The sequence below is a fragment of the Trichinella spiralis genome, assembly GCF_000181795.1.
Source record: "Trichinella spiralis strain ISS 195 chromosome Unknown Scfld2, whole genome shotgun sequence".
Taxonomy (NCBI): Eukaryota; Metazoa; Nematoda; class Enoplea; order Trichinellida; family Trichinellidae; genus Trichinella; species Trichinella spiralis.
In genome coordinates, this window is record NW_003526941.1 from 8,880,530 (window position 1) to 8,890,305 (window position 9,776).

At 36.3% G+C, this 9,776-nt stretch overlaps 3 protein-coding genes across 3 annotated transcripts; 1 reads left to right on the plus strand and 2 right to left on the minus strand.

Annotated features, from left to right (window-relative positions):
- Positions 1-61: 61 nt before the first annotated feature.
- On the minus strand, positions 62-1,872 carry Tsp_06999 (conserved hypothetical protein). The gene is made up of 7 exons (XM_003380804.1): positions 1,804-1,872; positions 1,521-1,700; positions 1,272-1,433; positions 680-881; positions 468-527; positions 205-328; positions 62-155 (listed from the first exon to the last, which is right to left on the minus strand). The coding sequence occupies exons 1-7, from the start codon at positions 1,870-1,872 to the stop codon at positions 62-64; spliced, it is 891 nt and encodes a 296-aa protein (XP_003380852.1).
- A 3,149-nt stretch (positions 1,873-5,021) lies between these two features.
- Positions 5,022-5,453, plus strand: Tsp_07000 (conserved hypothetical protein). The gene is made up of 3 exons (XM_003380805.1): positions 5,022-5,116; positions 5,188-5,332; positions 5,358-5,453. Exons 1-3 carry the CDS (start codon positions 5,022-5,024, stop codon positions 5,451-5,453), a joined length of 336 nt encoding a protein of 111 aa, XP_003380853.1.
- A 367-nt stretch (positions 5,454-5,820) lies between these two features.
- Tsp_07001a (putative thyroglobulin type-1 repeat-containing domain protein) lies at positions 5,821-9,439 on the minus strand (the record flags this gene model as incomplete). The annotated part of the gene is made up of 10 exons (XM_003380806.1): positions 5,821-6,012; positions 6,089-6,249; positions 6,368-6,616; positions 6,679-6,786; positions 7,705-7,944; positions 8,640-8,741; positions 8,830-8,880; positions 8,951-9,050; positions 9,101-9,216; positions 9,285-9,439. Coding segments are annotated over 10 exons (1,474 nt in total), but the record flags the coding sequence as incomplete, so codon positions are not given.
- Between the last annotated feature and the right edge of the window lie 337 nt (positions 9,440-9,776).

The following is a 9,776-nucleotide window of genomic DNA, read 5'->3' on the forward strand; positions in this document are numbered from 1 at the left end:
CCGCTTCAAAATATATTTGTAAGCTGCTTTTTTTTTAATTTTTTAAAATAATTGTCTAAGTTCATGTGGTTTTTTGAAAGTTTTCTGTTTCCTGTTTTGTCTGTTGTTCTTGTAGCAGAGGTTGTTGCACAGTTTCTTCAAAATTCAAAATTACGCTTAAGATTAAGAAACAGTTTTGTTTTTATTATTAGAGAACAAATTGACCGGTGCTCTTGAATTGGCTGTTTCTCGTTTAAGCTTAAGTAAAGCGTGTTGGCTAGTGTTGTTTCTTTCCAAGAGATTCGGGATGTTTTCGTCTGAGACGGTTGATCATGATTTTGCAACTTTTCTGTATTGAATCACTGAAAATTGTTGTACATTAGGGTGCAAAACAGCAACAACAACAACAACAACACAATTTCATTCATCTTCATTTCATTTGCATAAATTCAATTTTGAAAGTTAGAAAATTCTCATTTTCAACTTACTCGAGACAATCTGCTTTTTGAACACTTCCAGCTGTTTTTTAATATCATTCATGAGGTCTTCTTTGAATGATTGCAAAAAATTATTATTGTTTTCGTGATTTGTAGTGGATGATTTCTTTGTAAAAGAAGAGAAAGGAAAATTTTCATGATTATCATTAATAATTTTTTCAATTGCTTCATCGATCGAAGCAGTGATTTCAATTATAATATACTTACATTGCAACAACGGGGTCGATTTGCTCTGTTGCAAATGTAAAATCCGTTCAATATTAGCGACGATGCACACGGGGGTGTGGTGTACTCTTTTGACCGGTTTACACTGCTTGTCTGGGATTCTTGAAATGAAAAAAGCCCACTGATCATCATTTTAATACAGGTTTTACGATCTCGTTTATAGAAGTTATATATACATGTCTACTATTCTTCGAAAAATTGAAACTTCTGAGCGCTTAAAGTTTATTATAACCATTGATCTATTTAGTTTTCTTTCTGTTGTTCTGCTACAATTTTCTACTCACTACATTTGTATTTAGAATGTTAAAAAAAAATAATAATCCCACAGTTGAAACATTTCCCGTGTTCAAAAAAAACTTTTAAAATAATCATAGTGTTTGTGATTGTTTAAAAACGCAGATAAGCAATTAAAAGTGATGGTTTTTTTGAAAAACTTCAGGCGTATCACTGTTGTCAAATTAGATGACCCAAAATGATTGGGCACTTGGGTAAATTAGACCATTTCTTATTAAACGGAATTTTTAATCGTTTCAAATTTATATCAGTAATATAAAATAAATGGAAACTCACGGGATTTTTTCCTTTCCGTTGACAGTCTTGGGGCTTTCGCGGTGGCCATTGTTGTCGTGGTCGGTGGCGACTTGCTTTTTGGTATTGGGCGTGGTTTCGTGGTGGTAGTGGCGGTGGTGGTGGTTGTCGTGGTGGTGGTGCATGCCTCCTTTGTCTCTTTGGCTAGAAAGAAATGGCTAATTTTTTGTTGATTTTATAAATTAAAATTAAAATTGTATAATTCTTACTAATCGGTGGTGTTTCAGTTACTTTCTTGGCAGCAGCTTCTGCCGTAGTAGCAGCACTAATAGTACTGGTAGTTGATGCGGTCGTTGTTGGGGATGGTGTTGTTATCGGTGTTGTTGAGATCAGTTCTTCTTGAGTTGTGCTTTTGTTGATCAAAAGCAGCGTTTCAGTACTGAGAAGTTCACTTTCTGTAGACAACAGCTTCTCAACACTGTCAGCTTGACGACAAAGGAAATTCAATTAGGTTTATTGTCATGAATCAGCGTAAACATTATTTTCATATTTGTACTTAAAATTTTAATTGAACAGGTTCATCGGCTAGTGTTGTTGATATTTTACAGCACTTATCAAGTTCTTTTGTTAAAGACACGCCCATTATTTAGTTAAAGAGCTCCCAATTGATCGTGTATAGTTAGTTTCGCATCAAGGAAGCTGCTGCTCGTGCTAGTGAATGCATGTCTCAACTACTGATAATTGGCCTGTCTCATCGGGCCATTTGTCCATTTGCTTTGAAAATTTGTTTTCGGATTTAAACCCAACCAGTTTCGTTCATATATTTTAATGAATACAAAAGAAAAACACTTCAACAGTCGACCTGATTGCTTTGGACAAGAAGAAGCGATTTGTAAACATCTTAATTCAAACTCTCCAACAAAAGGCAAATTAGTCCTTTTATTCTGATGGTGTTTTCCATTCCCATTTTCTTCCATTCACTGCTCACTTTAAATAATAACCCGAAATTTTGATTGAACAGCTTTTTCATCCATTCTGCAATCAGAAAATCACTATCCACCGGCTTAACAACCTTGCATTTGTGATCCGCTTTGGTTTACAGTAAGAAAAATGACAATCACGTACATTTGTTTTGTTTCGGAATTCGTGTTGTCCGAACGGCGCGAAATTACAATCCACTTGTACGAGAGAGATTGTATCGTATTAAATTGCACAATCAGACAAATTTTTACTGACCGCTTGTTTGGAACTGTTCCTATTTGTCTTTGATGATTGGTTCAACGGAAAAAAAGTTCTTCTCGCTGAGGTGGGAAAATTGAACACCATCTCCCAATCCCGTGCACTATTGTCACCAGTGTCCTAGTCGGCTGGTGTGTGAACAATGCTAGCAGCAGAGGGAATTTTAACAACACTTTTACCATGCACTTCAACTAATGAAAAAGTGCTTCAAAAATTCTACTCGCGCCTAATTGCGTTGATTGTTTATGTTTTTGTTTATTATTTATGTGAAAATAATGGAGAGTTTTCATTTGATGCTAATGTTTATACTGAGTGATGTGATGTATATATAGTGTTTGATGGCGCTTCAGTTTTAGAATGACTAATTAGTTGTAAATTGGTTCGTTAAATTTTGATCAAGTGTAAAACAATTCATCATTAGAGACAGTTTGACAGTGAACATGTAGTTTCCATGTCATTCGAGTTGAGAGTTCAATTAAGAATCGATAAGTGGGTCTGTAAGTGTAAGTTGAGATTGAATTAAGCTGAATGATTGGTGACTGAATAACGAACAAACGCGCAGTTTGTAATTTTTCAATATTATTGAAAAATTTGGAAGAATTCCTCTTCCCCCAGTTTGCCCCATCATTAAGTTACATTTAGAGATGGAAAGTTATGAAAAGTTGTCAGGTGGTGGAGAATCAGTATTGAAATAACAGTGAAAGTGAAAGTGATCGAGAAAAAAGTAAGTGATCGAATTAGAAAAGCAAAGCACGTACTTTTATTTTTTGGCTTCAACGCAATTGGTCCACCGAGGCCTTCCAAAAATTCACTCTCTCGGCGGTGCCGAATCTGTAACGAAGTGAGCGTTTATTGGTCAATTGGAGATTTTTTTTTCTGTTTTCATCTTTATGCAAATACACACCGTTCGTGGGTGATCAGCAGCAGCTATCAGAGCTGGTAAAAGCAGTACCAGCAGAGCCGATCGTCGTTCGAGTTGGTTGATCATTGTTGTATTGGCGTATTTTTGTTGTCGTTTCTGCTTGTACAGTGCGACGAGATATGTATGCCCGGATGCTTTTCGTGCTTAGCAGTGGAGAAGTTGGACGTCTGCGCTTTGCTTGGTAAAGTCTTAAATAGCTGATTCTGGAAACGAGTTCTCCTTCTGACAGCATTCTTCATGCCCTTCGGCTCAGACGACGGTTACAACCGGTGACCGCAATTGGGTCCTGTTTTCTAGCAGAATGTTGCCCTAGGATCTATCACAACTAGGTTCATGTTCTTTTACTTGCTAGCAGTAGTATCTGTTCTCTGTTTCACTATGCACCTTGCCGCGTATCTCGATCAATACTAATTTTTCTTGGGAAAAATTATTATTATTCTTCTTTTTTTTCAATTTTATTTAAAATTAATTTTTAGCATACTACGGAATAAAACTAATTTTACAATATAATTTTTTTTCAAAGAATAATATTTTTGGTTTTTTGGTCATTGGTCAGTAATAAGATTATTAATTGTGTTTGTTCATCAAGCTGTATCATATTCGTGTATGTAAGTTATTTTTTTCCTTGCTTGTTTTATTTGCAATACTCAGGCCAAGGTAAGAAGTGATGATTGTGTGCTGATTTTGCGATGCTTGAAAACGCGGTGTCGTATTTTGATGAAGGACAGAAAAATGCTGTTTTCACTAGTGTCGTCTGAATGGGGGGACTTTTTATTGCAAAACATTATCTACTTTAAGAAGAGCAGGTATTGCTGTTTTTTTTGATTGGTAAATTTAACAAAAAAATTTGCCTGTTATTTTCTATTCAAACTCGACGCTGCTGTATAATATAATGAATGCTGCGACATTGTTCTCTCTCTGCAAGAAGAAGTGAACAAAAATAAGACAAGAATCAACGAATGACGCCGCATTTTGCGTACAGTTTGTTCCACGCGAAGTGACAACGTACAGATAATAATAAGCTTTTGTCTTCTTGTTTGTCTTTGCTTGCACTTTTGGGCATCGATTAAGAATTGCATGTAAACATAAATTTCAAATGAGCAACTTATTTATTTGTGCGACAATTTTCTCCACGACATTCAACGACTATTATTTATTATTGTTATGTTTGAGAAGAAGAAGAAAAAAAGCTTCATGCTTTTCATTTTGTTTCAACTTGCATTTTCAGTAGGTAAAAATATTTTCGTCTTCTTTTTTTTTCAATTTCAAATTTCACGATGCCATTGAATTTCTGTTGCAACAGTTGTCGGCCAGTGAGAATCATTTTGATCACACTAGCAACAATGCATGAGGAAGTATAACTTCTGAAATGTGCTCAATTGGTTGTGAACAACAGCTTCTTCTTTAAGGGAAAACTCGTTACATTAAACCACATACTGTGAATGAAACTGTCAACCATATAAAGGTCAGTCGACTTTCATTTCGGTTTATACATGTCTGAATTGTTTTTTAATTGTTTTGCTTAGCTCAAAAATTAGGCTAAGCTCCGGCCAAGTATTTTCAACGTCTAATTTATTTACGTCATTTATTAATTTTCTTATAATTGGAAAAAAAACGGTATATTTTTAAAAATGATAATCGATGACTGCTGTTGTTCAGGTTCAGGTGACTATGGAAGGGAGGGGTGGGGCGATGAGTGGAACTGCAACAGCAAATCTCGCACAAGGTTGGTTGGAAATAAGTATTCAGAAATTGATTTCCAATTATTACACGTCATGTGCTGTTGACAGTTTTTAGCAACAGTTTGCCTGGGTGTAGTACTGATGTGGAAAATGTTGTGCTTGAGCGAGTTTTCATGCTTTTTTTGTGTTTTCGCTATTTTTTGCTTTGTGATGTGGGAAACGATTGGAAGACGTCGTCGGTCGAGGCTGTTCGTGTCGATGTAATTAACTGTTCAATTGTTTGAGATGTTTGGAGAAAAAAACAGACGGAACCACACGCAACTGGACCATTCTGATGGAACGAACCCGTTTCATATGAAAAAGGAAAACGTGAGAACATAGGGAGACAGCTAGAGAGGGAAGGAGGGCAGGTGGAAATTTGAATACAAGCTCACGACTGGCACTCGGCAGTTTGGGAGAAAAATCAACCTTAGCTGTAGATTGAAACTGAATAGTTGTCAGTCAGATAGTTGAACAATAGCATGCAAACGAACGAACATTTGTGTGTTTGTGTGGAAAGAGTGGGAAAAATAATTCAGAAAATCAGATTTGTACTGGGATGATTGTATTTTGTGATCACTGGTTGGGATCTAAGACGTGAATGAATGGATTCGGACCACGACTGGATGCAGCTGTTGTTGTTCGTGCTGAAATTTTTAAATTTTGTTATTAATAATAATAATCTGCGATTAGTTGCGCGTCTACTGATTCAGAAATGTAGAATATTTAAATGGGATTTACATTCATATAGTCCAAGAGTGCAACTGATCCACTCTTTCAATGTCAGATGCGAGTCGCTGTTTCCGTCGCAACTTCGGAAAAAATTTCTTCCACACTTTCGAAGTCCTTTCCACTGCTTCAATACCATCCTGTAGTGTTTCCACTCTTGTTTCTCCAGTTTCTTAACATTAAGTACATTTCGAAAATAATTCTAATGGGGTATCGTGGAAAACAGATGAGGGGGAGGTATCACTTACTCCATTTTTGTTCCTGTCTAAATCAATAAATTTCCATCGCAAGGCCATCTCTCGACGACTCATCTCTTCAGAGAATTCTGAAAATCCACTGGCGATCATGCTGCTTTCCAAAGTTCCAAACAATCTCTGTAAGAATCGATGAAGTTTCTTCGAGTTGCACCCTGAAAAACAAATTGTATATTTTTATTTCACTTACTCTTCGGAATAGGTTAAAATAAAATATTTTGTTTTTCGCAATATTTATTTCTTCTGATAAATGCAGAATGCATTTGTACAAACCTCTAATTTTTAGTGCAGTTTTTTCTTTCTGATCGCATACTGGTCTAGCATTTTTCGCAGATGTGTTTGGAATTGGTTTTCCAGATTCAGGCTCTGCACACCAACAGAAGCCGGTAAGCTTGTGACATTGCACTTGTTGGAAAAGGCGGTCATTTTCACCCTTACACACGGGAATATAGATTCCAGAGGTCGGTGTTCTTTTATGATCTTCAAGTGCTTTTTGCCTTTGCGATTTGCAGTCTGTTTTTTCTAAATTTTAATACTTACAAGTGATTTTCTTCAGAGATATGACGCTTTCATTTTTACACTACCTTCTTCTTGCGTATCTGCAATTGCATTTTGTGAGGATTTTTCTCTGAGACCGAAACCATTGCCAGCGGCGGCATTGCTGCTTGCCCAAAGACTTGCTGCTTGCAGTCCTCAAAAGATTACCTTTATTACACAGTGTATGTGTTGTGGAGAATTTTGGGAGGGGGATGGGTGGAAACATGCGACGGGATTTCTTTGAGCAACGGGAAAAGTAGCAGCACTACAAAATGCAAGCTCTACATACCATTTACCGGCGATGAAATAGTTTCACGCTCATCCATCATCATCATCAGGCCATGCTGTTTATTTTTGTTGAGCGAAAGCAGTAGACGAAAAGCCACTATGAAGCATAATTTGCAAGTAAAAAATAAAATAAAATAAAGCATAGAAAACAACAATAAGCAACAAAGCAAGAGAAGTTAAAGTTGCCAAGCATAGCACAGTATGAATTGAGGAAATAAAGGTTAAAAAAGCGCGGCGAAATTAGCAATCAGGAGTAAGCTAGTAGCACACAAAAAATGATGCACTCACATTACCTCTGATCACATTAAGCGAAATTCCTAAAAAAATATCATCTATATCTGCACATATACAATGAAAATGGCAAATTTTAAGTTGTTCTTTTAACAACATCACTAGCAGTTTCAAATGAAAGAATTATTTCATCATCTTATGTTAGTTAGAGTTAGAGTTGAATGTGCTAAAAATTTATTAAATATTTGGTGCATTTTTTCATCTTTAGTTCAACATTTATCTTCTTTGTTCACGTTTAGCATCAAATATTCTGTTGAACAAATTTACATGAATTATTATGAATTCAATTGTTTTTTGCAAAGATTGTTGATGCAACGTTTTTCATTACTTTTGACGAGAATCTGAGAGGTTTTTTTTGTTCACCTAATAATGTTTTGTAAAAGGAAAATTATTCCATCCAGTGTTGAGTTAAAATCTTGCAGCTACAATTGCAGCTGAAAGTCTAATTCAGAACAAATCGATGAATATTTTGTAATAGTGTTTGATAAACTTACTGTTTATGTCGACACCCATGCACACTGCCCACTCTGAGCGGGAAATTTTCCTATCATGATCCAAATCACAATATTTCGGGAAACGATCGGCACAGCTTGTCGGCTGAATAATAGCCGAATGGACCATTCGTCGAAGATTGCGCATTTCTTGGGCACTGATTTTTCCATCGCGGTTCAAATCCAGGCGATTGAATTTCCAATCAATTATCTTTCTAGCAGGCTGATTGATGACGCTGACATCTGAAATTGATTTCAATTTTTTAAATATTGGGAATGAAATAAATGCAAATAGCGCAAGCATTTATTATCATTTACAAATTTACATTCTGTAATTCTAAAAACGATCGTATTGTTAATACTTCAAACGCATTCTTGCGCCATATGGTTTTGTTTGATTATTTATATAATTTTTGAAAAAAAAACTTTTAATGTTTTGTTTTCTTAAAAAATGGTATTATTTATAGCACAGTTGTTGATTAGATTATTTCGTGGTGATTAGAGCTTTTAAAACTAAAATTGAACACCAATGATGATGATGATCATGATGATATATAACAGTCGTCTTCTGAGCACGGTATTATTGAACACTTGTTGACATTATGAGCAAGTTGAAACGCTTAGGAATGAAATCTGTGTTTGCTTGCGTTCTGCATTCCAAAAAGCAACAAATATGCAAGATAAGCACGGCGTTTGTTGAATGATCAACAGAGGAAACGGCGTCAAAGCAATTTCCGCACGTGATTTGTTATCCTGCTGCTATAGTTAGTTAGTTAGCTAGCTAGCTAGTTGGTAGTTATTTATCAGTGATGGTTAATCTGCACTTTCAGTGCAGTTTGCATGTTGTTAGAATTTAACTAAGCCATACAGACAACAGAAGGAAAATTGTAAAGAGACAATGCAACAAAATAACAACGACAATAGTGAAATAATTATACCGCTGAAATGTCGCTCTTTTGCATGTTCTTCGCGTTCGTATTGCATTTGGAATAGCTTGATCAGATTGTTAGTGAATATTGATCGATTGGCAGTGCTGCATTCTAAATGAATGGAAAAAAAAGAAAAAAAATTAATTAATTAAGATACGAGGAGCACTGATTGAAATCAGTTTGAACGCAACTTATTTACCTCTTCTTTTTTGGCCTTGTCCATTTTTGGAAGATCGCCGACCTACCTTTCCTGAAAGATAGCAGCCTCTTTTTCAGCTACAGCTTCTACAGAGTGAATGTGTTGTATTGTAATTTTTTACCTTGTGCAAGACACATGGGTTTTTTGAATTGCGTCGAGGTTCCTGGGATCGGCTTGCCCGCCGTTGTCACGCACCAGCAGTATCCGGTTGACTTGTGGCACTGAAAATATGTTCACTACTGTTGAAATGAGATTCACTGTGTATTCGCACCTGTACTGAGGAGAAAGAACCGTCGGGCTCACATTCGGGAATGAACAGCGTCGTCACGTTCTTGGATGCGGCCAAATTGTTTTGGAAAGCACGTTCCAACAGACATCGTCCTTTCTCTTCAAAACCAACATCCTCATCTCTGCATGAGTATGATAAAAATATTTTGGCAGTCATCTTCGCTTACCTGAACACGGTCCTTGATGTTTGACTTGCACAGGGCTGCCGAGGCATTCAACTCTTTTCACTTCGCACTTGCTATTGTACGTTCGTCCGTCCGTGCCACAGACAGGGTCCATTGGTAGCGTATCCGATGTGCAGATCACATCCGCGTTGCAGGAGCTGGATGTTTTCTAATGAAAAGTCAAAGTTTACAACTAATTTATTATTTGCACAACTCAGTATTCAATTATTATTTCACTTCTTTAATCAGCATCAATTTTAATGAACGCGATCAGGGGACTGTTGAAAATTATTTCTATTAATCAACCGAACCAATCATCGGTCAGCTATGTAAACTGATTTTGCGATTTCTATTTTATTTGACGTCTGTCCGTAGATATGAGCTTCATTTTTTATTGCAAACACAAGCAGTGAGCGTTGAGCAGCAGGTTGGATTTTTGATATTTTTGCTCGACATAACGCAAGCTAAGCTTTCCGCGGAAAGGAAAATTGATTT

Excerpts from the sequence above, each read along its gene's own strand:
- Tsp_06999 (XM_003380804.1), bottom strand. The coding sequence starts at position 1,872 with ATGGGCGTGTCTTTAACAAAAGAACTTGATAAGTGCTGTAAAATATCA. Across the intron at positions 1,701-1,803 it reads CAACACTAGCCGATGAACCT|AAGCTGTTGTCTACAGAAAG; the intron begins GTTCAATTAAAA and ends GACAGTGTTGAG. Across the intron at positions 1,434-1,520 it reads CAGAAGCTGCTGCCAAGAAA|CCAAAGAGACAAAGGAGGCA; the intron begins GTAACTGAAACA and ends ATTTCTTTCTAG.
- Tsp_07000 (XM_003380805.1), top strand. The coding sequence starts at position 5,022 with ATGATAATCGATGACTGCTGTTGTTCAGGTTCAGGTGACTATGGAAGG. Across the intron at positions 5,117-5,187 it reads AACAGCAAATCTCGCACAAG|CAACAGTTTGCCTGGGTGTA; the intron begins GTTGGTTGGAAA and ends GACAGTTTTTAG. Across the intron at positions 5,333-5,357 it reads TCGAGGCTGTTCGTGTCGAT|ATGTTTGGAGAAAAAAACAG; the intron begins GTAATTAACTGT and ends CAATTGTTTGAG.